The 25,602-nt window shown below is 39.0% G+C and overlaps 1 protein-coding gene across 3 annotated transcripts in view; it reads left to right on the plus strand.

Moving 5' to 3' along the window:
* Positions 1-1,590: 1,590 nt before the first annotated feature.
* Positions 1,591-25,602, plus strand: part of hace1 (HECT domain and ankyrin repeat containing E3 ubiquitin protein ligase 1) — a 34,282-nt gene continuing 10,270 nt past the window's right edge. The window contains exons 1-21 of one of the 3 annotated variants that reach the window (XM_055023151.1): positions 1,597-1,668; positions 1,735-1,864; positions 6,313-6,367; positions 6,532-6,621; positions 7,983-8,087; positions 8,373-8,448; positions 8,583-8,714; positions 9,456-9,538; positions 11,909-12,005; positions 12,084-12,185; positions 12,710-12,816; positions 13,544-13,694; positions 14,886-15,163; positions 15,730-15,798; positions 15,954-16,041; positions 17,890-18,001; positions 19,934-20,031; positions 20,684-20,771; positions 20,852-21,001; positions 22,257-22,453; positions 24,510-24,641. In XM_055023151.1, the coding sequence (XP_054879126.1) occupies positions 1,774-1,864; positions 6,313-6,367; positions 6,532-6,621; positions 7,983-8,087; positions 8,373-8,448; positions 8,583-8,714; positions 9,456-9,538; positions 11,909-12,005; positions 12,084-12,185; positions 12,710-12,816; positions 13,544-13,694; positions 14,886-15,163; positions 15,730-15,798; positions 15,954-16,041; positions 17,890-18,001; positions 19,934-20,031; positions 20,684-20,771; positions 20,852-21,001; positions 22,257-22,453; positions 24,510-24,641 (2,301 nt within the window). In that variant the 5' untranslated portion in view covers positions 1,597-1,668; positions 1,735-1,773. Of the gene's footprint in view, positions 1,865-6,312; positions 6,368-6,531; positions 6,622-7,982; positions 8,088-8,372; positions 8,449-8,582; positions 8,715-9,455; positions 9,539-11,908; positions 12,006-12,083; positions 12,186-12,709; positions 12,817-13,543; positions 13,695-14,885; positions 15,164-15,729; positions 15,799-15,953; positions 16,042-17,889; positions 18,002-19,933; positions 20,032-20,683; positions 20,772-20,851; positions 21,002-22,256; positions 22,454-24,509; positions 24,642-25,602 lie in introns of all 3 variants that reach the window. The other 2 variants (XM_055023152.1, XM_055023153.1) reach the window with 2 other exon arrangements.

Consider the following 25,602-nt stretch of genomic DNA (forward strand, 5'->3'; position numbering starts at 1 on the left):
CCAACATGCTTTTGATTATTCACATGCTATTCATGATACTTTAGCTAAACTATGCAATGATTCCAACCGACGGGCATACTTTGACAGGTCCAGGTTAAATTTCTTCAAGAATTTCCCAGTTATTAAAATAATATATTAGACTATTGTTAATCTTTTTTTCCATTATTTTACATAGATTTGATGTTAAAGCTATTGGTCTGTAATTTTCTGGGTTTGAGTTATCTTTTCCTGGTTTAGCTATTGCTACTATAACTGATTCCTTCCAGTTCAGCGGTAATTTTCCCTCTTCCCAAATTTTATTATACAATTGTATTATTATGTCTTGATTTTTCACTGAGTTGTCTTGTCATTCTATACCAAATTTGATCTTTACCTGGTGCTGTATTTTTGTTGTTGTCTTCTAAGCGCATATCTCAATTTGTCTTTTGTAAACTCAAATTATTTGTTTCTTCAACACTCTCTAATAGATCTTTATATTTAAGTTTGGTATTTTCTCTTCCTTTTCTTCCCCCTTCACTAATTTTATTGGAACTATGAATTTTACTAAATGTTCTTACCAATGTTTCAACTTCATCTTTTATTATATTTATATTATCTATTTTTAAAAAGGGCTATTCAAACTTTCTCTTTATGCCATTCATTCTTTTAATTATTTTCCAAATTTGTTCTATTTTTGTTTCTTTCCTTATTGTTCTAAAAAATTCTCCAATATTCTCTTTTTGCATTCTTGATAGTCCTCCTCACCATTGCTTAATTCATACTTCCTAAGAACAAAGTTAAAGGTTTACTAGATGGACAATGTGATGACATGCTAAATGCGAGAGTTGGAAAGAAAAGGATATTCTTAAAAAGACAACGACCTATATAAAAGATACTAATTTTCTAAGTCAAATTTCATTGGAGTCATATTTGATGTATGGAGCATTTTTTATAACAATTGATAAGGTGTGGTTTTAATGTAGGACCCAAATACAGAAGCAGCATAAGCAGTGAGTTCATGATAAATGTTTAATATAAAACATTATTAACAAAAATCACAGAGAGCCAGGGTAGAAACAATAAAGCCAACAAGGAGATCCACAGCACACGGGATTAGACAGAGAAGTTGCAGGGTAGCATGGTACTAACCAGAGAGTAGAGGCTGAGAATGAGGTGTGTAAATACTGGGACCTGGGCTGATGAGCTGATCAGCTCATGAGTTGCAGGTGTGGGGAGAAAGGAGAAGGCAAACTAGGAGAGAGAGAGAGAGGAAGTGACACGGGGTGAGCGACTAGGAGATGAATCTCAAAAATTAACTTGACATAAGAAAAATCGTGAAAACTTGAGTAACTAAGAAAAGAAGTAGACACAAGAACTTAACTAGAATAACTAAGAAGGAAGGAATGAGGTAGTAATAATTAAAAGAACTAAAGAGCACAAATAATAAAAGGGAAAATGAACTCAAACATTCCACAATCCTGACGCGTTTTAATTGTGCCTTGAAAATACATAAAACTGCCCCTTTAATGATCAGTTACCCTCGAGCCGACCTTTTTGCTCTCTGACTTTAAGATTGCGTCACTCAGACGTCATCACAACAGGAAGCATGAGAATCGGGAACAACCCAGGTTTACGGGCAGAATGAACCATTTAAACGCCCAGTAAATCAGCTTGTCTGTTGGAAAAACGGTATGTCTTCTGTCGGCGTCAATGGACGTGATTCATGAACAGCATAACTCTATTAGCAACTACTAGGTACGGCGAGCTCGACTCAAACGCGTTGCCAGTTCACCTATGATGGAACGGGCGATGGAGCAGCTTAATGTACAGCTCAGCCGTCTGACCCGCTCCCTCCGCCGGGCCAGAACCGTGGAACTTCCAGAGGGTAACATGTTGTGTTCATTCTAACAGCGTGGAGGGGCCTAGTTACACACCAATAACTATGATTCAGATCCCTGACTGGGTTCCTGTACTGACTTATAAGTTGCCTTGCGATTAGCTGTTGAAACCGTGCAAAAGTGTTTTTGTTTTTATGGTTTGTAGTCATAAGATGGTCTCATTATTTTTTTTCCTTTGAGCTGTGTAAAAATGCTCTGACTGGAAGACGAGTCCCTGCCAAGCTGAAATAGGTTGGACAGATGTCCTCCTTTATAACTTTTACAGTTAACTTGGAGTAGTAACCCTGGCAGTTACAAAGAACATCATAACAGCTGGAATTTGAATTGGAAATTAAAACACTAGAAAAGAACCATTTACAACATGGAAGGCAGGAAAATCTTAATAAAATAAAGGACACTAGAACTGAGCTGGATGAGTTAGTAACATATAAAGCAGAGGATACTCTGAAAATATTCTGAAATGGGAAACAAAGCCAGCACATTGCAATAAAAAAGGTAATTCCTAAAATTAAAAGTATGAGCAAAATAAAATCAAAACAAGCCCCAAATTAATATCAATTAATTTTGCTGAATATTAGACATGAACAGTCATCAACAGTAAAAATACTTATGAGAATCCTTTGCAAATTTTAAACTGGCATACAAATAAAAGGAGTTTAAAGAAAGTAAATATACGTAAATTAGAAAATAAGTCACCAGGAACAGATGGATTTTCAGGAAAATATTATAAAACATTAAAAAATGATTTCTTAGCTATATTTCGTAAACTTTAAAATTATGCATTAGCTTTGGAGAATCTGCCTAATGATTACTCAGAAGCTATTATTAAATAGCTTCTGAGATGGAAAGAACTCAAAAAAAGTTCTATGGTTCTATGGTTGTTGACCATAAGCCGCCTGTATGTTGACTATGAAATAGAAACTTCAATTTTAGTGACGAGAGTGCAGAATTATACAGTTAACTAAGCCAGATAAGATGGGATTTATAAATGTAACAAATAAATTAGATAGATAAAAACTTTATTCAGCCCTTTGGGATTTACCCTCAGGGAAACTGTGGATAAGTCTCCCCCACACAGCACTAACACATTAAACAGTACATAAATACTTAGATTATGTGAGGAGAACTTTAAAGTTGTAGTTCAGAATGGCAAGACAAGAACCATTGATGCTCCTTAGTTCAGACCAGTGGTTCCCAAAGTGTGGGGCACATCCCCTCATGGGCCGCAATGCCATTGCTAGAGGGGTTCAGGGGAGGCAGTATGAATGGAAAAAAAAAACAGTTACACAAAAGTGTTTCACTGTAACAATGGTTTGTAGTGTGTTTTGTCGCAACCTGAAGTGTGAAATAAACTTCAGTGGAGTTTGAAATCAAAATATGTGTATTTTGATAGGTTTATGTCTGGTTGAACGATGTGTGTGCCCAGTAGATTCTTTTTTGTTTTCCTTTTTGGGGGCGATTTTATTGTAATCCATAGACCCAGAGGAAAATCTTTGGGAGCCACTGGTTTAGATGCAGAAAAGGAGTTCAACAGAATACACTGGAGCTTCTTAGAACACACTCTCATTAAAATGGACTTTGCTGGGAAATTTGTTAAAACATTCAATTTTCTTTATGAAAACAGTAGGTCAAAAATGTAAAAGTAACAGCTCTGACTTTTTTGAAGTGTGAAGAGGACTAAATGTCAGATTGAATGTCACCTCCTTGCTAAGCTCTTTGGATCGAACCATTACTGGAGGCTGTTTGGCAAAGTTTACAGATTCCAGGAATAGCAGATAGAGAAGGAACAGTCCACAAAATGACTCTGTTTGCAGATGATGTACTGCATTTTATTAAACATTCACAGACATCTGTCCTACTACTTATGTTTATGTTTATATACATATACACAGATATCAGTACGTAGAATAAATCATAACAAATCTCAGGCACTTGGTATTACCCAGAGTATCTTATGTATAAAAGAGTAATGGGAACTGGAGTTAAATATCTTGATAGATGATGAAGTCTGAGACAGCCCGTGGAACGACAATCAAAGAGGGATTAACAGTCAAATACGGGAAATATTCGACTGGAAATTGAAAGTTAGGTTTTTTTTAGTTTCGTAAAGGACCACTCAACTGCATGCTGCAGGAGAACATGTAGAAAAGTATGAGACGATACACACATTCTGACATTGTCCAGTTACCCAAACACACTGAAGAATGGTGGGAGATCATAACTCATCTTTTTAGATGTTATGATTTAATTCAAATCACAGACATTTATGATACATATTTTGTTATTGATAAAAAAACAAAACACTAAACACAGTGATTTGGAATGATTTGAAACCCCACACTAAATTGGAAACAGTCCAACAGTGGAAAAAAAATGACCTCTGTCCTGCAAATGAGTACTAATCTCACCAAACCACATTTTATGCACCTAGTTCAATAAATATGAAAATGTGCGGCAGCCATGGACCAAAACTCATCTAAAAACCCTGAAATGTGACTCCATTCACTGCTTTTTAGACAAAGAATCATCAAACCCAATATTTGTTTTATGATTTTAATCTTCTATTGTTGAACTTCCATCCATCCATTTTGTGGTCACCCTTCTCCCTAACAGGGTCGAGAGGTGCTGGTGTTTATCTCCAGCTGCGTTCCGGGCGAGAGGCGGGGTCACCCTGGACAGGTCGCCAGTCTGTCGCAAGGCTATTGTTAAACTTAAACAATGAAACTGAATCACATTTATCCTCAGGCAATAAGCCAACAGTCACACATAATAAATAAAATAAAAGGATGGGAAAAATTGTCTAATAGTCTTTTTCCTAAACCTAACCCCCCAAAAGGTCAGATAGATGACTTTTAATGTGGACGAGGTGTAGACAATCACACCTGTGCAGAGGGGTGCTGCATAATTGTGAAACGCTTTGGCACTGCTGGTGTAATTTGACAATGTAAAGATTCAGAGAGAGTGTTCAGCGATCATATTGATCTGCTGGAACATGCCGATTATGGTTTATGGTCAAAAATATTTTAATGGTCCCAAAGGGAAATTAAGTGTTGCTGTAACTCATATTAATTTACATTTTTCAAAGAGTTATAATATATCCCTGAGTCAAGTCATGCCAGCTTAGGAATGTGCTTTTATGAATAGAAAGCATTTCCATTCTGTAAATGTGCAACTTATATGAGCAAAGTGCCCGATAAATGTAGTGGGATGTTGGCCTAGTAAAACACGATTCCTCAATTTAAAATATGCCTCCACATTACCCACTCACTGCAAAGGACGCTCTGCGGTGTCACTTTGTTTTGGTCTTTCACAGTAAATTCCAATGACTTATATTTACATATGTAGTTGTAAAGTATAAAAAAAATATAGAAAAGTCCAAAGGGTATGACATTTTTGAAATCCACAGTACATAATAATACAAGAATTAATTACATCTCAGAGAATTGTGTGCATCATTTCAAAACTCAATTACTCAAGTTGAATAAATGATCGATACCTGAGTTTCATGTACTTAACAGACAGGAAGCAGGAGTTTCTGGAAGCTTTTAGATAAAAAAGTTTCCAGAAACTTTTACATTTCTGGAATGTAAATTGTCTAAAGGAATTTAGGCTTTTGGCAACTTATACACTGATTTCTTTTTTTTTTTTAATACCAGGTACTGAGCACATAAAAGTATGTTTCATTACATTGTTTATCAACATTTTCTTTCTTTTTGAGAATTATGCTGGAGCATTTATTTTTTTTTATCTAATTTGAACTTTGGTTGAGGAATTCCGGTATTGATAAAACTTTGACAGAACTACAAACCTCTTGACTCAGAGAAGCTTCAAGTGTTGAAAAGAATTCGTGCAAGATAATTGAAATATTCTGGTTACATTACTTGTTATCTGGTACGTCAGCATGGTCAAAGGTATTTTTAAGTTGACTTTGCTTGACTACTTCAATTTTAATAGTTTTCTCAAACCTGTAGTCAGTAACTGTTAATTATTCTCTGGCATGTCCAGAGAACACACACTCATACTTAAGGTCAACTTCAGAGAGACCAGGTAAAGTAGCAGTCATGTTTTTGGACTGTGGGAGGAAGCTTGAGTACCCAGAGAAAATCCGCATTGTCAAGGGGAAAAACTAAACGTCATGCAGAAAGAACCTGGTCGGACTTGATCCAGCACCTAAGACCCTGGTGCAGCATGGCAGCTTATTTATCTTGTCAAACAAAAACTATTAAACAACGTAAGTTATGTTTCATAATTCATGTTGGTAATTCAAGTCTATTCTGAGCTGAAATTCCTTTCTTTGTAGTAATGCACTATTGCGATATTATTAGCACAGATACTAAACATGCCACTTGACCGTCTGGCATTAGCTTACTTAAATGAGATTTTTCTCTATTTAAATGTTTCATGTTGTCTTTGTTCCCCTCATTCATTTCTGCAGACAATGAGACGGCAGTCTACACACTCATGCCTATGGTCATGGCCGACCAGCACAGGTGAGAGTCCCATCTATGTGCTACTGTAAAATTTGTTTAGAAAGCATGTGTTGAAGCATGATTCACCAATAGATTATGCATAGTGAAGTTATGATATGGTAGATTTTTGTTTCATAGAAAATGTATTTTTTCTGTTTTATTATTTTTGCTTCGTTTTCTGAAAGGTCTGTGTCAGAGTTACTCCTCAACTCCAAATTTGATGTGAACTACGCCTTTGGACGAGTAAAGAGAAGCTTGCTACACATTGCTGCCAAGTAAGATGCTGTATGGTGACGTTTCTGCTCCTCTCTTTTCACAATAAAGGAAGCAGCAAATACATTTCTATCTGTTTAAATTGTATCACAGTTATGGTACCTAAAAAGCTGTACAGCTCTTTGCTGCTTCCAGATGCTCAGGCTCTGGCTAGTGTGATGTGTTGCCAGTTTGATTCTCAGTCTACTGATTGTAGTCTAAAGCATTTTGGAATCCTATGACTTGATAAGCTATTTACTATCAAGTCAAGGAACAAGGTTATTTTAAAATAAGTGTAAGATAGTCAATAATTTAAACAGCGAACAATGTGAGAATAAAGTTGTTGTTTTTCCTCACTGTTGACTTGTAAGTTTCACTTTTGTCCATAAAAGGACATACAAACAAATGTGGCATAAATGTCAAAAAAACCACATCGGGTCCAAATCCACGTAAAATATTTTTGATCTTGGGTTGTTTGTTTGGAGGAGTCAACAATGTCCTTTCCATACTGATTCTGGTCCTTATATGGCCCTTTGCAGCAGTTGCTTTTGTTCCTCTTGTCATCCTTCATTCATTGATAATTTATCAGTTTTTACTGCAATAACCTTTGTGGCTGTTCTCCTGCCCAGAGAGCTGATAACTTCTTGGGTTTGAAAACCTTTTCCCATCTCTGACACAGTCCAACATGTAAGCTTTGTTTCTACTGCAGAGTTAATTTTTAAGTTCATCATTCCAATAAGTCTGATAAAACAGATATTTCAAACTTCGCAGACATAAAAAATTATTGCAGATGCATAAAAATCATTGCATATTCTCAATCATCCAGTTCTTCAATACTTATGGCTGGATTACTTTTGCAGAGAAGAGTTCATTTAGATGATGTTAATATAACTGTCATTATTTTTAATTTTCCATTAACTTCTCCAAAAAACGAGGACCAATTTCACATTTTTTAGCCTATTATTTACTTGTTTTCTTTTTCACAATTATCATTTATGAAGCAGATGACTGACTTTATCAATGATCATCATTCCTAATAAATGACTTCAGTAACAAAAATGACAGGTAAAACGTAGCAGGTGTGTTTTTAGAATGGCGACAATGATAAAGAGAAGCTATTTATTTCCACACACTTTTGGATCCGTCTTCTAAATTCTGAGATCTCCATTCATAAGTCTCAGAAGTATTCACTACGGTGGACCTTCAGCCACATGCAAGCTGCTCCTATACAGTTTAAAGGCATCATTTCTATAGGCGGCTCCCAGGTGCACTCTGATGTAATTTTTAGGCTTGGATTCTGGTACGGTCACATCACATGAGAATTTTAATTCTTCTGTTTTTAAACAGTTGTCAGTTTAGTAACAATCTTTGTGTTCTTGTGCAGCTGTGGGTCAGTGGAGTGTCTGGTTCTGCTGCTGAAGAGAGGAGCCAATCCAAACTATCAGGACATCTCTGGCTGCACCCCTCTGCACCTAGCTGCTAGGAATGGGTAAAACATGACTAATCACTGCCATCCTTTCTTCCTTCCATTAAATCTAATTACATTGAATTTAATCAATTAAATTCAGAATTTAATTGCATTCAGAATTAAAAATGTTGAATCAATTTCCCTTAGAGGAGAACAAGGATTATTGTGGGTTTTTTTTCCGACAGCTCTGCTTGTGTTAGACGTGTTGCTCAGGAGAACCGACTATGTTTAGACTCTCAGGCCTGAGTCTTTATATGTGCATTAAGACTGAAGTGTAACCAATCATGTTCTCTACTATTTCCTCAGACAGAAGAAGTGCATGGGCAAATTATTGGAATATAATGCTGATGTCAATATCTGCAACAATGAGGGCCTGACTGCTGTGAGTTGTTTACACTTAATGATGTCTGACTTTGTTAGCATAAAGTTGCCTTTTCCAAACAAATTGCTGCTGTGAATGAAACACTTTCATTCTGCTTGTTAGAATGAAAGTGTTGATGTGATCCTCTGCTGCAGATCCACTGGTTGGCAGTTAATGGCAGAACAGAGCTTCTGCATGATCTGGTCCAGCATGTGTCTAATGTGGATGTGGAGGATGCCATGGGACAAACTGCGTTACATGTAGCGTGTCAGAATGGACACAAAACAGTAAGCCAATTAAGAAATATCTTATAAATAAGTGAAATAGGGATAATAATAGAGATACGCAGAGATTGTCTACTCTCTGGGTATCTGGTAAAGAACAGTACGAGTGACTACAATCAGATGATAGGTGTGTTAGAAACTCAGGTCAGGCTGGAAACAGTCTGCAGTGCAGAAGTTATGATGAGGCATTTCTGCAAAAATTGGGAGGGTCACCTCTGCTTCTAACATCAATCATAATTTGTAACAGCAGGAATGTTAGAAAAATATTTAGAACCTTTTTAACATTTTTGATTTTTCTTCTTGGATTAAAAAGAATTGTCAGGTCAAAACTTTACAAATACCAGAATTTGAGCCATCAGAAAGCAGCCTCAAATTTTATTATGCAATATTTGTCATTGTTTAGTGATCAGTTTTCATGTAGTTTGGGGAATGACCATCTAACTCTTATCAGATTGATTGGCAGCAGGAGCTATCTTTTTAAGGTCTTTCCTTGTGAGCTCCCTCCCCCTGGACTCTTCAGAGCAGCACAGTGTCTCAACCAGGTGGACGGTTTGTTATCATTTCCTTTTCACAGCTGAAAAACTGGAGCAGGGCTACATAGGAAAGATCCAGGACAGCAGCTTTCACCCCCCCTGTTCTAAACTTCTGGCTATCAAGTTCTAAAAACTGATGAGTAATCAGTTTCAGAACTTCTTCTTTCAATGTCCTGTTGATGCGACATGAAAAGGAGCTGTATGTTCACAGACGGTGTTGTGTCTTCTGGACAGTGGAGCTGACATCAACCGACCGAATGTCTCTGGAGCCACACCTCTGTACTTTGCTTGCAGGTAACGAAAAACCACATTATATACGGGTCCTCAGGACTGACCTGGTTTAGTGTGAAATCAAATTCAAAAATACTTCATTGACTCTAAAGCTAAATCAAAGGAAATTAAATGTTGTAAATCTGATTAATTCAGATTCTTCAAAGAGTTATTGAAGATTGTCATGACTGTCAGCAGAAAAATCTCCTGTAGCAGTCTGTATTACAGTGAATCTGATGAAGCCTCTGACTGAAGATGATCTGCTTTCCCAAGACAAGATGATGGTCAGGGTTGTCCATAACTTCCTTGACCTCATGAATAACCCTTCTTTGCCTCATCTTCAGAGGCTCCACAGTTGTCCCCAGAACAGAACAAGAGCAGAACCAGAACAGAACCAGAGCAGAACCAGAGAGAACAGAACCAGAGCAGAACCAGAACAGAACCAGAACAGAACCAGAGTAGAACCAGAACAGAACCAGAGCAGAACCAGAACAGAACCAGAGCAGAACCAGAGCAGAACCAGAGCAGAACCAGAACAGAACCAGAGCAGAACCAGAGCAGAACCAGAACAGAACCAGAGCAGAACCAGAGCAGAACCAGAACAGAACCAGAACAGAACCAGAACAGAACCAGAGCAGAACCAGAACAGAACCAGACAGAACAGAACCAGAACCAGAGCAGAACCAGAACAGAACCAGAACAGAACCAGAACAGAACCAGAGCAGAACCAGAACAGAACCAGAACAGAACCAGAACAGAACCAGAACCAGAACAGAACCAGAGCAGAACCAGAGCAGAACCAGAGCAGAACCAGAACAGAACCAGAGCAGAATCAGAGCAGAACCAGAACAGAACCAGAGCAGAACCAGAACAGAACCAGAGCAGAACCAGAACAGAACCAGAACAGAACCAGAGCAGAACCAGAGCAGAACCAGAACAGAACCAGAACAGAACCAGAGCAGAACCAGAACAGAACCAGAACAGAACCAGAACCAGAACCAGAACAGAACCAGAGCAGAACCAGAACAGAACCAGAACAGAACCAGAACAGAACCAGAGCAGAATCAGAGCAGAACCAGAACAGAACCAGAACAGAACCAGAACAAGAACCAGAACAGAACCAGAACAGAACCAGAACAGAACCAGAACAGAACCAGAGCAGAACCAGAACAGAACCAGAACAGAACCAGAACAGAACAAGAGCAGAACCAGAACAGAACCAGAGCAGAACAAGAGCAGAACCAGAACAGAACCAGAACAGAACCAGAACAGAACCAGAACAGAACCAGAACAGAACCAGAACAGAACCAGCCTTCTTCATTAGGTTGTTGAGCCTTTTTACGTCCTTGGTTCTGATGCTGCTGCCCCAACAACTGATAGAAGAGCTGCAGCATTTTGCTGCAAACCTTGAAAGATCTTAGCTTCCTCAAGAAGTCCAGTCTGCTGCACTCAGCCTCTTGTCCATCTGTGATTCAACCAACAACTGCAGAGTCATCTGAGTATTTCTGCAGACGAGTGAAAAGGAATGGTGAGAGTACAGGGCCCTGTGGTGCTGCAGTGTTGCTGACCAGCTGCTTAGACACACAGCCTTCAGACTCCCAAACTGTGGTCTGCTTGTGAGGTAGTTCTAGATCCAGGTGATTGTTGAGGACTCTGCTGTGTCTTGTGGAGTTTTCTCACAGAGCAGATTAGGCTGAATTGTGTTAAAAGCTGTGGAGAAATCAAAGAACATGATCCTCACAGTGCTGCCTGGCTGGCTTGACCAGATGACAGTGGGTTTGTTGTGTAGGATGGCATCATCATCTCCAGATCCACGGCGATAAGCAGCCTGCAGGGGGTCTTGATATGTCTTTGTCTGCTTAGTCAGAAGGGCCAGCAGGAGTCTCTCCAGGACCTTCATGATGTGGCTTGTCAGGGCAACAGGTTTATAGTCATTGGTGACTGATGAGTGAGTTTTCTTTGGTACCGGAACCAGGACGAACGTCTTCCATAACAGTGGAACCTTGTCTTGGGTCAGGCTAAAGTTGAAGAAATCCTGCAGAATTCCACAGAGGTGCTCTGCAGCTTCAGGCCTTTAGGACTCTGGGGCTGACACCATCTGGAGTTGCAGCCTTGTTCAGGTTCAGCCTCTCCAGCTGCCTCTTCTTCTGACTTCTAGATGCAGAAATGTGGAAGGGAGAAACAAAGGGAGCAGCAGCATCTCCTGGTTTGGTGTGTAAATCACAGCCACAGTTTGTGCAAAAGGCACTTTGCTGCAAGCTTCTCGCCATTTTCCTCCACACTTTTCTGCTTCTACTCCAAAACATTTTTTACAATGCAAAATGTTAAGTCTTGATTGATCCAGCTTTTCTTGTTATTTCAATGGCATAAAGCTTGTGTTGTGTTGTTCCTCAGCCATGGACAGAGAGACACTGCACAGATCCTGCTCTCTCGTGGTGCCAAATACCTTGCTGACAAAAATGGAATCACTCCATTGGATCTCTGTGTGCAGGTGGCTAGTTCAGCTCCATTTACTGTAGCAGAACACGTTTTACCTTTTCATTTCATTTGCTGCTATTGTTATTTTCAGGGTGGATATGGGGAGACCTGTGAGATTCTCATTCAGCACCATGCTAGATTGTTCCAGATGTTAATCCAGATGACACAGAATGAGGATGTTAAAGAGAATATGGTAATAACATTTTATGTACAGAACTGTAACTTCATTCTCTATAAAATTGTTTTTGTTCATCAGAATCACCTTCAGTTCCACTTTGCGCCAAAGGAAAATTCTTCATACTTGTTTAATGTACTTTCCATACACAAGTAAAAAAATTTAATTTGTTCCAATTTCTGATGATAAAATATAAAAATGTAACTTATTTCGATACAGAAAAGAGTATTTTTGTAACCAAAGAGCTTCTAATTAAATACAAGAGAATGACTTCTCTTTCTATTTCTGCTAAATGTTGAAGTAATAGCTTAACCTTTTATGTTGTTTTTTAAAGTATGTCAATTCTCCTTTTGCCCATTGTTTGCCTTAACACACACACCTTGTTCTCATGATCAAATAAAACACTGGACAAAAGATGAGTGAAAAGCCAGTTGAGGTTTAAGGAAGACCAAGACACAGAAACTTTCCTTTATGTTAGAAAGCAATTGCAAACAGAGTATGAACTACAAGTAATATGTTTGCATTTTTTCATTGTTTTGTAGCTCAGGCAGGTTTTGGAGCACGTGTCTCAGCAGAGTGACAGTCACTATCAAAAGGTTTTGACCAGTCTTGCAGAAGTGGCGACCACTAATGGACACAAACTTCTCAGGTGAAGTTACAGATTTGCAGCCTTTGATTAAACCCTTTGGTTTGATTCTGATATATTGCATGCACTGTGGCTTGTAAAGTATTCACAGCCCTGGATCCTTTTCACATTTTTCATGCTACAATCTCATACTTCTATGTATTTTATTGGAATTTAAGTGACAGATCAACACGTTGATGGAAAATTGTGCTTGGTTTTACGAATAATTCTGAAAAGTATGGCATGCATGCCCTACTGCAAGCCCACCATGATGGCGCTGCTTGTAAATATGTAGGCCAGGAGAAAAGAACATTAATCAGTGAAGCAGCTGGAATGCCCATGGTAACTCTGGAGGAGCTGCAGAGATCCACAGCTAAAGTTTTTAGTCTGTTTTAGTTTTGATATTGACAGTGCTTTTCAAATGCCAACTGTTTGCAGCAAAAGGTGGTTTTACAACATATTAATTAAGGCAGGCTGAACACATATGCACGCCAAACTTTTCAAAGTGGTACAAAGTGGTTTCTTTGTACCACTTTGTGTAACTTAAGATGTCAAAGGTTTTATGCTGAAGATCAAGCCTGAAGATTTCTGCTGGTCTGTCTCTGTGGAGACCATAAGAAAGATGTAAATAAAGTCATGGTGAAAGTACATGTACGCTCACCATGTACCTTGCTGTAAGGCTGAATGTTTTCATGTATTTTTATGGTTGTATCATTTAATTGGACACAACTGTGTTTTGTCTTTCTGTCAGTCTGTCCAGTAGTTATGAAGCTCAGATGAAAAGCCTTCTGAGAATAGTTCGTATTTTCTGCCATGTGTTCCGCCTCGGCCCTTCTTCTCCCAACAATGGTAACGATTTGGGCTACAATGGGAACAAGACGCCTCGGAGCCAGGTCTTTAAGGTTAGTACGAGGTAAAGATCTAATATGCAATGATCAGTTTGACACACTGACAATTCATTTCCATTTGTACCTCACCTTGAGGCACTTTACACAGACAGCTCTTTCTAAATGGGAATGAGTATGCATGCCGGTTCAATTCTCGCTCCGTCCCTCTCCTGGTGGTGGTGATCAGAGGACCTGCTGTTTTGATGTGGAAGCCTTGTTTTTGTCAGTCTGCCCCAGGGCAGTTGGGGCTACAGAGTATCTCACCATCATCAGTGTCTGAATGGGGGAATAAAATGGCTGAGGAATATAAATACCTCAGTGTTCGTGTGGACAACAGACTGGACTTGAGGCACAAAGTAAAGCCTCAATAAGAAGAGCCAGAGCAGACTGGAGCTAAGATCCTTCAAGGTTTGCAGCAAGATGCAGCAGATCTTCTATCAGTCAGTGGTTGAGAGCATCATCTTCAGTCAGAGGTGTCTTCAGATTCACTGTGATATAGACTGCTACAGGAGATCTTTACTGCCGACAGCAATCACTGTCTACAATAAATCCTTTAAGATTTTGAATTAATGTCAGTAATCACAACATTTAATTTCCCTTTGGGATCAATAAGTATTTTTGAATTGAATTTGAATGATTGACCTAAGACTGCAACTAGCTATTGTTTTAGTAATTGATTAATCTATTGATTATTCTGACAATCTGATTGAAAAATGTTGAACATTCTGCAACTTTTTTGTTTAACCACTAAAGCTTTTTTAATTCAATATTAGAAATGTATAAGAAATTCCAATAAATCAACAAATCAATTCCTCTTTTAAATACAATAAAAAAATGTTTTTGCTTAAAATGCAGTAACAACATTCCTTTAGGGAACTCTTGAACGTTTGTAGTAAAGGATGCACCAGTAGCTAAAGCAATCCTCCAAACTTCAACGTGTGAAAATCAATCAATACAGTGTAAGGCTGGTCTGGTGGTTGTTTTTTTTCAGGTCGCTACATCGAGATCTGTAGCCTCCATATGTACAGGGCCCCGCTCTAAACTTTGTGCCATGCAGTGATCCAGTTTTCTGTATATTATGTTTAATTCAGAGACAGTCTGTTTTTCAGAATGTGAAGCAAATGTTCCAAGAAGCCTCTGTCTTTTATTGCCTGAGTGGATGTAGCTTTTGATTTCCCGTCCCTCTCTCTGTCTGTGTCTCTGCAGCCATTGGAGCTGCTATGGCATTCTCTTGATGAGTGGCTGATGCTCATCTCCACAGAGCTGGAAAGATCCACGACGAACCCATATTCGTCCTCTTCCAGCAGTGAGATAGCGTCCCTCCTGCTCAAGCAGCGGGAGTCAGACCCCTCCAGGACCACGCTCTCCTTGCTGGAAGGAGAAGCGTATGTTGATGGGGAGGATGTGATCTCCATGACAGCCAACCGGCTCAGTGCGGTTATTCAGGCCTTCTACATGAGCTGCTCGTGTCAGATGCCACAGGGGTCAGTGCTTAGCATCCTGTCTTCACCAGACCGAGCAGAATTGCCACTTCTTCCTGTCTCTGCACCACCCTCATCTTAAAATATCCCATTGTTTGAATCTGAAAACCAAACGGCAAAGTCAGATTGTTTGGAATAAATAGGAACTTATTCCATTTATTAATGGCGATAAATTCAGAAGGCGTTCCCTAGTGTGTCATTTCTTTTAATCTCAGCTTTGAGGTTGTTTCCTAACATGTCATTTCCTTTAGCTTTAGCTTTGCAACTAGCTACAAGAGAGAGAAGAAAAACACAGAATTAGTTATTCTCAATAGTATGAAATAAGTTGATCATAATTATCTTTGCTTTGATACAGACATTGTTGTACTAAAATACTTGGCTAATGTTTCCATTATTATTATTATTATTATTATATATCATGTGATGTGCATTTAATCCAGAACTGTGTGCTCCCCTGTGCTGTGTCCCTAGCAACATGTCCTCTGTCGTGAACCAACATCATGTTCAGTTTTTATTGAGTTGTTCTTGTCTTCTTCTTCTTCTTCTCATTCTTCTATTTGCTTGTTCAGAATGACCTCCCCACGCTTTATAGAGTTTGTCTGCAAGCATGACGAGGTGCTGAAATGTTTTGTAACTAGGTGAGTCGATATGCCCCTGGCTATACATCCGACTCCTCTCACATTAGAGATGAAATATCGATCACACTGCTTATTTTGCTCCTAATTTGTTTCCACTGCTGTCTCTTTGTTCTTTGTGTCCCTGTGGATGTTTCCCCTTTGCCTTCTCTTTCCAGGAATCCAAAAATCATCTTTAACCATTTCCATTTTCTGCTTGAGTGTCCAGAGTTGATGTCACGTTTTATGCACATTATTAAGAACCAGGTATGAAAAAAGATTTGTGACAGTCTGTTTAACGTCAGGGTACTTAGTTCATGGACTTTACAAACCAGTTTATGTAAGCAAATATTGAGATCAAATATGAAGTTGCCTGATTATTTTTGTCATTTTAAAGATTTATTGTTTTTAAACAGTGGTGAAAAAGCTGTGTGTCTGTAGCCTGTTAAAGAAAAGTACTTAATTTACAGGTCATTCCTTTGTGTTAATCGAATCTTTATACAGATAACTAATCAAACAATTTTTTATATAGTTATCCTGAAAAATATAATAAGCATATGTTGACATAAGGCGGCCCATCCTTGGGAAGAAGAAGCAGTTTGGCGTGGAGCAGCAGTGGCTCTGTGGGGGTCCCAATAGTTGCCTGAATATTAGTGTAAGAGCCATATGATTGAAATAAGCAATTAGCAAAGTGACAGGAACACGGCTTTGATACTTGGGTGGTTGTTGTGTCGATGTGGGCGTGGCTGTCATCAGCTGACCTCACTGCATTGCAGCATTCCTCCCACTGCACAGTTTCTTGAATCCTCAGAAAAATCACAATCAGGCTATAAAACGGTAGCTCTTCCTCTTTTGTATCAGAAAAACAACTCGTATTAGGTCGCATAGTAACGAAGCACCGCACATGGTGCTTGGAGGCGGTACCCCGCACCGCCAGGAGGTGGCACCCTGCTACAGATGGAAAAGCGGTCACTCTGAAATAGAGCCGAGCTGGGCCGAGTCGAGCCGAGCCCGAGCCGAGTCGAGTCGAGCCGGGCCGGGCTGCTGAAGTAGAGCCGGTGGAAAAGGGGCATTTTCACTTTGATCAACAAGTCCTTTTTGTTTTCCATTTTAAATATTTTTCTCTTGAGTTTTTTTGCTTACATTTTTTGTGAAATGACCTTGTGATCCCTGAAGGACACCTCTTAAATAAAGCAGGTCATTAGTTTCGATAGTCGTTGGAAAGCAGGGCCCGTTGTTACGATAATTGGGACAAGTGGTGGCAGCCTTCTTGTTATTTATACCATTTTAAACACACATTTCTGGGTTGAGACAGGCTTCCACAAGATTGGGTTGTACAAAGGAAAGGTGAGCAGCTACATGTCTGCTCATGATTTTACACATGTGATTGTTTTTTGTGCACTACACTTTTCAAAATTTGCCCCTACGCCAACTTTTAGTGCGAATCTGTGCACTCCTGTAAGCATCTCTGCTTCTTTTGTCCCTGGGCTCGGGCACCAGTTTGCCTTAACTTATTCTTTATGTGACAGTTCTGTTTTTGTTTCCTCAAAGACTTTATAGAAAGTGACTTTGAAAGTCCCTTGTCTTCACTTCAGCATCATTTAACAGCATTATCTCTATGACAATAACACTTGTCTTAAGTTTAATTTAAATGGTATCATAAATTTTAAGTGCTGCTCTGAGTTGTGCGCTGTTCACTTATTTTTTAGTACTTATATTTGAGGTGCAGCATTTGCGCCTCGTTACCCATGGATTATAGCTCACTCGAGAGTTGGCTCTTGTTTTAATTACAGACTTTAACCTGGTGAATTTGATTTCATCTTCTGATTTGTTTTTTAGTGTGCCCTGCAGCCCTGAGGGAAAAGCCTTTGTCTTTTTTTCGTGCTCATCCTTCAGTCTACATCCATCGCTTAGGGAACAAAGGCATATATTATGCAAATAGACTCAATCCTCATCTCTGTATCTCTGATGAGTGTTTCAGCTCCAAAGCCTTTCCAAGCCACCAGTTGTGACTGAAATATCCACAGCCTGAAAGTTGACAGCACAGAGAAGTGGTAATTAGTCTGGGAAATGCTGTGCAGTTTTGTTGAGTGAAGTCTTTGTTGTCCCCTCTAGCCTTTTAAGGATCGCTGTGAGTGGTTCTATGAGCATCTGCTGGCTGGCCAGCCAGACTCAGACATGGTCCATCGTCCTGTTAATGAAAGCGACATTCTTCTCATCCACAGAGGTACCCACAATCCTCACAACACACTGCTACCATACGTGTCCAAGAGCTGCTTCCACAAATCAGTTTTTCTCTTATGTTTTTCATATTGCTGTTGGAAAATGGAAAGTTGAAGTTATTCTGGGCACTCGCAAATCTAAACTTTAAGTAAGTGGTGCAAGCCAGCACTGTAGAGAGCCTGAATGAGCAGGTCATAACCACGCCACCACTCCTGTCGTTATCCAACTTTGTAGCAGTTGTTCAGATGCGACATAAATGCAGATGAGAATATCTGATCTTCTTTGATCCCATTAGGTAATAGTTCAGATGGCTCCATCCACTTAGCTTGCATCTTGTCAGTTGGCACCACTTCTGTAAAATCTGAACTCAGCGACCCATTTGCTCTGCAATCTGACAACTTCTGATGATTAACTCTGTCCAGTTATTTGGAACTATCTTAGAAGCAGTGATGGCATAGTTACTTTGAAAAACCAACTTTAACTGGATTACTGATTACTTCTTGAAAAAGTAGCTCAATCTTTGCCAAAATTTAATTGCAAGTTAACATCAAAAATATGTCTCCACTTATATGGTTGAACTAAAGGGGGATTGTTTAATGGTTACAACAGATGGGAACAAAAACGTTAGTAATTTGTGCGTGCTCTGGTGTGTTTCTATGGTGTGCAATAGGATTTTAGGCCCCCCTGCCTCAGCGTCCAGGTTCTGCATTACAGCCCTGTGTTTCTGTCAGAGCGCAGCGCACAGCTGCTCCTGTCACTCCACACCTCAGATGTCCCATTGCACAGATTTGTAACATTTATCTTAATGTCAATGATTACAAGGCGTTTCGTTGCAAAGCTTTACAGACTCGTTCATTCCTGGCTGTTTTCATGTTTATTGCGCTATTCATATTAGTCTTGATGCGCAACACAAAGCTCGAGGTAATTCAGAGGTAATATATTAACATGACATTAACAAAGACAGAGTGGGATGGATCATCTGGGAAATGATGGACAGGGTGAGTCTGACCAAAACTAAATGGATATCAGACAAATTCTGGGGTTTATGTCTCTTATTTCCAAGCCCAAAAAGCGCAACCCGTGACTCATGAAATCTGCAAGCGACTTTAGAAAAAAAACTAGCCCAAAACCACTTATGACAATTGGACTTGGTGAGTGAAACTCAAAATAGTTGAGTTTTGGGCTGTTTTGCTGTTTTTCCAGCAACAAAATGCGCATCTCCCTCTTCGCTCCACTGTTTATGTTTCTGTTGCTGCAGATACTGTTGCATAGAAACGGTGGTTACTCCCCAAGACACATAGAGGAAATAAAATAAAATTACAAAAGAAAATAGTAACGCAAAGTGATTTTGATAAGTAACTGTAGTCTGACTACTGGATTTGAAATAGCAACACGTTAGATAACTCGTTACTGAAAACGTGGTTCGTCATCAATAGTCTAATTATGTTACTGACATCATTGCTTAGAACAGGGGTGTCTACACTGGGTCCTGGAGGGCCGGCATCCTGCATATTTTAGTTCTTGCCCGGGTTTTACGCACCTGATCAAATGATGGCTGACATGCTGAAAAGGTTGCTGGTACCACCAGGGAGGGAACGAAAACGTGCAGGATGTCAGCCCTCCAGACCCAGTTTGGGCACCCCTGCACCAAAGCACCAAGTGTTTCTGTTGCTTACAATTTCTTTCAAAGAATATAAACCTATATATACAGCAATCATTATAATTGTCCATGGTAGATGTTTTTGGCCACTGGAAGGACTGGGAACACAGAATAAGGTCAAATGTTTTGAGTTTAAAACCCAGTAAAATCACAGTGAGCCAGACAACAAGTCTTCCAAATCAATCTTCTCAGGAGCAGTATTCGTTTCTTCAGGTTCCAATGTTTATGTCTGGTGAAACTTGTTAACGCTACGCTGTTGTTGTGCTTCACACTCAGACTCCATATTCAGGAGCAGCTGTGAGATGGTTTCCAAGTCCACTAATGAGAAGCTCAAACAGGGTATAGCTGTCCGCTTTCATGGGGAGGAAGGCATGGTGAGTTTCTACATTCACAGTTCATTCATAGACAGAAAACTTTGTAAAAAAAAAATACTATAACTTATCTCTTCACTGCCTCAAGTTCAGTATTTTATCCATAGATATCTAGTTTTTAAAAAAATAAGAAGTGATGAACCATAACAATTGTTTGCTGCCATTGAACAGTGACTGTTTAATTAATTAGTTGATTAATTAACGCACTTTATTTGTCAGCCACTTTCAAGTGACCCAATTACAAAAAAAAAAAAACAATACAAGAGTAGACTAAAAATAAAAACCAGATGAAGAAAGATTAACAGAATGGAAAAAGAAAACCTACAAATGAAGGCTGACTGGAACAGATTTGAAAGTAATAATAGAGTCAATAAGTAGAGAGCTCCAATCAGGGAGCAGAGTGAGAAAAGGCTCCTCAAATGTTGAAACATTAAGTTTTTTTTAGAGCCTTCCTACATTCAGTTTGACTAAAACAGTAAAGTGTTAACAAACATCTCCGTCCTTTAGACAGACCGGTTTAGGTAATAGCTGGAAAAAAATCTGGAAGGTAGATGGTCGGTTCTCACACTTTGTCCGTTTGTCAGTACCTTTTGGAGGAATGAAAATGCTGTACTCTGTTCAGCGTGGTGAGTTGAGTTGGGTGTGTGTGTTTCAGGGCCAGGGTGTGGTTCGCGAGTGGTTTGATATCCTGTCTAATGAAATCATCAACCCTGACTACGCTCTGTTCACCCAGTCTGCTGATGGTATGCAGCAAATTACCTTCAGTGATAACTTCAAACTGCAAGAGCTCTACTGCAGTGCAGTGTGCTTTCCTTCTGCATAGGTACAACCTTCCAGCCCAACAGCAACTCCTCGGTGAATCCAGACCATCTGAACTACTTCCAGTTTGCGGGTCAGATTTTGGGTCTGGCTCTCTATCACCGGCAGCTGGTCAACATCTACTTCACCCGCTCATTCTACAAACACATACTGGGTAGAAAACACAAAGATACCTAGATGTTAAACAAAGGCTCATGACATTTGTATTTGTGAAACACATATGGTTATTTGTAACCATATGTGTTTAAAACAGCACCCAGGTGCATCAGTTTTTTAAAAGTCTATTCCTATTCAGCCAGTTGAAAGTAAAAAAGAGGATTGAAATTTGTTTTCTTGGGAATCTTCTGTTCAAGTTAATCAACTCAACTGTTTTCCTCATTGATCAACTTTTTTGTACAGTTAGTAAAACCAAAACAGGTTGATAAATCAGATGCCAACTTCTCTCAAAGGACAGGCTGTGACTGTGTGGTACAAACAGAAAAGGCAAGATGGAAGAAGATGGAAGAAGGCAAAAAAAACAAACATCCAAATTAACTATATTGGAGAAAAAGTCATATTCCCATTGCAGAATACTTTTCATTCATTTTTATTTTTGGCACTTAAATGTTTCAGATAATCTAACAAATTTAGATATACAAAGGTAACGCGATTAAATAGAAAATGCCGTCTTTTAATTTGATTTATTAAAAGACGATTTATTAAGAGTTAAAAATCTATAAAGCTTGATCAAGTCCAGAGAACCCCAACATGCTTTACGTCACATCCAGTCATTCACCCATTCACACACACATTCACATGCTAAGTGTGATAAGTCAGACACGGCAGTGACAGTGTGATGGCTGGAGCTGCTTTGTTGTAATTAGTAGAAACATTAATCCTGCTCCATAGCACAAAATCCTGAAAGAGAATGTCAGTCCATCAGTTTGACTTAAAGTTCAAGAGGTTGCTTTGTTTTTCATGTTCAGTTTGGTTGTGATAGCTTTTTTCCAATACATCATCATTTTAAGACTGTGTTTAATATTTACTCAGGTTATGTTTGTCTGATATTAAACTGTTTTTGCTGATCTGAAACATTTTGGTGTCACAGTCAAACAAAATCTGTAGATGTTCTAGAGCTGTGTGTGAGGGATATTTTGGACATTCAGGTCATCTGAACGTGATTAAGTTAACTGTCAAGTTAACTGGAAATGCTAAAGTCTTTGGAGCATCAGGATAATCAGTATCCAGTAACATCAGTTTTTTGATGCTGGTGAGACCGATTAAGAGTTCCTTCCTACGGACATATTAATATATCCCTTGCGCTTCCCTTGTTTTAGCTTTTTTACTATAACGACAAATATCAAATACTGTTTTCACAGCAAAATATTTCTCTTGCTAATCCTAATTATGCATAATGTTTTTGTTGCCAGGTATTCCAGTAAATTATCAGGATGTGTCATCTATTGATCCAGAGTATGCTAAAAATCTGCAGTGGATCTTGGATAATGACATCAGTGACCTGGGTCTGGAGCTGACCTTTTCTGTGGAGACAGATGTGTTTGGAGCCATGGAGGAAGTGCCACTCAAACCTGGAGGGAGCAGCATCCTTGTCACTCAACTCAACAAGGTGAGTTACCACTAAGCACATCTTTAGCTCTGGTATATGTGTGTTTCCATTACTGTATGTGATGCACACTGTAAAGACATGAAGAGGTAAGTGGTTCTTTTGCAAAGAAGATTTTAAGATTTAATTGGATGTTGACTCGTTATAAAATGAGCAGACTTGTATTAGAAGTTTTGAAACCCAAAAATAATTCATACCACTGGCAAATGTAGGCTTACAAAAATGTTTTAATTTAGCTGCCATGTTTCCTCTGAAAGAAATAACATTAATGTTTTGGAGCAGTCCAGCTGAATCCCATAGAAATTCTGTAGAAGAAGCTAATTCAGTTCGTTTAATAATTCGGGAAATTTTTTTGCTCATGTAACAAGAACAAAAATAATGTTTTATTCAAGAGTTTCCAAAATGTGTGAAACTATACTAGACTGGAGAGATGAGGTGGTGATGTCAGGGACTGAAGGCTGAGTTAGAGTCACTGTAGGAACTATTTCTCCATTTTCAGTTAAATTTAGAATTTAGATTATTTAGTTCATTTTTAATTTGTGCTTATTTTCTAGCTGATTTATAATTAGAATTTTTAATTTGTTTAAAATATGTTCTTTGGTTAGTAATTCACTCAATTATTTAATTAATTTCAATTTGGGATGTGGGTGTTTCACAGTATGGGTGGTCATATGTTTTTTTGATTTTCTTTTTTTTTTTTTTAGCAGTCATTCTATCCAATCGGTCAGCAGTTTGTCATCAGTCAAAGAACAGGTGCAGGAATCAGAGCGGAAGAAGTAGCTGAATCCAGTGAGGCCTGTAACTTGTTTTGTCTGAGTAGTGGAATAAATCAAAGAACTTTTTTGATCTTTTAGACTGCATAAGCCAGAATCCACGGTGCACCATAGTGACTGTTTGAGTTGAATTCACCTTTTGCTTTGATCACCTTCAAGTCTTAATTTTTTATGTTATTTTTTTATTGGAGTTTTGGGACAGATAGTCACTACAGTCGCTTTCAGCAGTTCAGGTTGAGCATTTTTGAGCCAAGTTAGCAGTATGGCGTTTTATAGTTAAGGTTTAGATTGGAGCCGCCTGAAAGAGCATCTTCCAGATTGTCCAGTTTGTGTGAACAGCGGCGCGCGCAATCCGCACCGAGTTTCAAACATCCAGAAGAGCACGAGGTGCTGCGACAACACTGCGCATGCGGCACATGCCTCTGCATACCCGCTTCAACGTGCGCTGCGGCGTGCTCGGTTCAATGCGTCAACAATAAATGTAGCTGCAGCAGTTGCGAGCTGCTTCAGGCTCTGAGCTGAAATTGATAGTGTCAAAATGATCCGATCACTCTCTGCGGTTATGAACTACTTTGAATTTGTGTTGTTTCATCACTAGTGACCAGCAGCCTGATGTTTCGGTTGTTTTCTTGGTTTGTTGTACTTCATGTCAGATGGATTTCAGAATGACACAGTTGCTCTCTGTGGTGGTGAAACTTGTAAGCTCCGCCGTTGGGGGCATGTTTTTGTTTGTTGGATCTTTACCTAACACTCTTGCTGGACATTAATAAGGATGCAGGGAGACGGTTAAATTTTCTTATGCAATCTTCCAATTGAACGGAGAACTCTGCCCAGTTCTCCGTTCTCTGTATTGTATCTCGTCTTGCTGAATGTGTATTCAGATAAAAATCTTGCTGCCATGTGGCAGTCAATGAACATTGTATATACCATCTATCATAGACAACTCACACCTGCCTGCTTCTTGCATTATTTTTTTAACAAACCAGAATCACTTGGATCTGATGAGAATTTTTCTTCCGGTGTTAAAACTTGATAATAATTATTGTGGTTGAATATGATTATAGTGACTTTTCAAATCAGTTATAGTATGTCTAGCATCAGCCAAAAGATTGTTGTTTTTGGTTGATACCTCCTCATGTAGTTCTGCAGTTCTCCTGTAGGTGGTACTGTCTTGTAAGGCTTTGAAAAGCCTCCTCAGGAAAAAATAATTATGCATGAACTCCGTCCTTCTCTTGTCCATGTGTATTTGTGAAGGACTTTGATCAGGGAGTGAATGTTTTTCTCAGGCGGAGTACGTCCAGCTGGTGACGGAGCTGAGGATGACACGAGCCATCCAGCCTCAGATAAACGCCTTCTTGCAAGGATTCCACACCTTCATCCCCCCGTCGCTTATCCAGCTTTTTGACGAATATGAATTGGTACGTGTTTCTCCTCCTCCTCTCTGCTGTCCTCTGTGTTACTGTTCCCCTCTGTGTGCCACCCCTCACATCTGATGGAAGGATTAATTTGCCATGAGGAGAGGAGCGGCTTGTGTCACCTTGGAACCCGATTCTCTTCAACTCCATTAGGCTCTTTTATTTATTTTCTTTTGGAAAATTTTGCATCATGCATGGATCAGTGTGCAGCGCAACTCTTTCACCTAGAATCTCTTCATGGTGCTATGTTTTCAGGTCAACTCAACAGTCAATTTAGTGGTAACAGCTTTTCCATTTTCCCTCTGGCTGACTGCTTTTGGCACTGAGATGCTGCTTAGAATGTGAAGTGAGGGGTTTTTGTTTTGCAGCTAAAACAGCTTTTCTGTTACAATTGTTTTCTCCATGAAAAACAAAACATAAATCATTAATAGCGTCATATTTCCACTATGGCAAAAATATGTAATGTCATTTAAAGTTTCTAATAGTTTCATGTGGACTCCTGTGTTCAAATCCTGACGTAAGGCCATGCATCAAATAAAATAACCATGTTGCTTATTAATGCAGAAGAATATTAATTATCTAAACAGTAAAATGTAGAAAATACTGAGTAATTATGTTCAAATTTTCAAGTCTCAGAAATCTAAGAATCTAAAGTTTCCAATCTCTGAAATCTACTTCTATAAAAAAAAATCAATTTACTCAAATGAGAAAAACAGTAGATCATATTATTACTCAAGTAAAAAGTCGCGTGAACTCCCAACCCCTGAACATAGATAACAAAATTAGTAGCCTATTGTTAACAACCTTAAGTGATATGATGTCATGGAAAAGTGAGTTGTCATTTAGTTAATATTATCTGCATCCAGATATTTATTCGACATCTTTAGGAAAAAAAAAACGTGCAAAGTACTTTCCCTTTTGCTGAGTTACTGTCTTGGTCTACCAAGACAGTAACTCAGTAAAC

Source organism: Poeciliopsis prolifica, unplaced genomic scaffold (assembly GCF_027474105.1).
Source record: "Poeciliopsis prolifica strain line A6 unplaced genomic scaffold, Auburn_PproV2 SCAFFOLD096, whole genome shotgun sequence".
NCBI classification, from domain to species: Eukaryota; Metazoa; Chordata; class Actinopteri; order Cyprinodontiformes; family Poeciliidae; genus Poeciliopsis; species Poeciliopsis prolifica.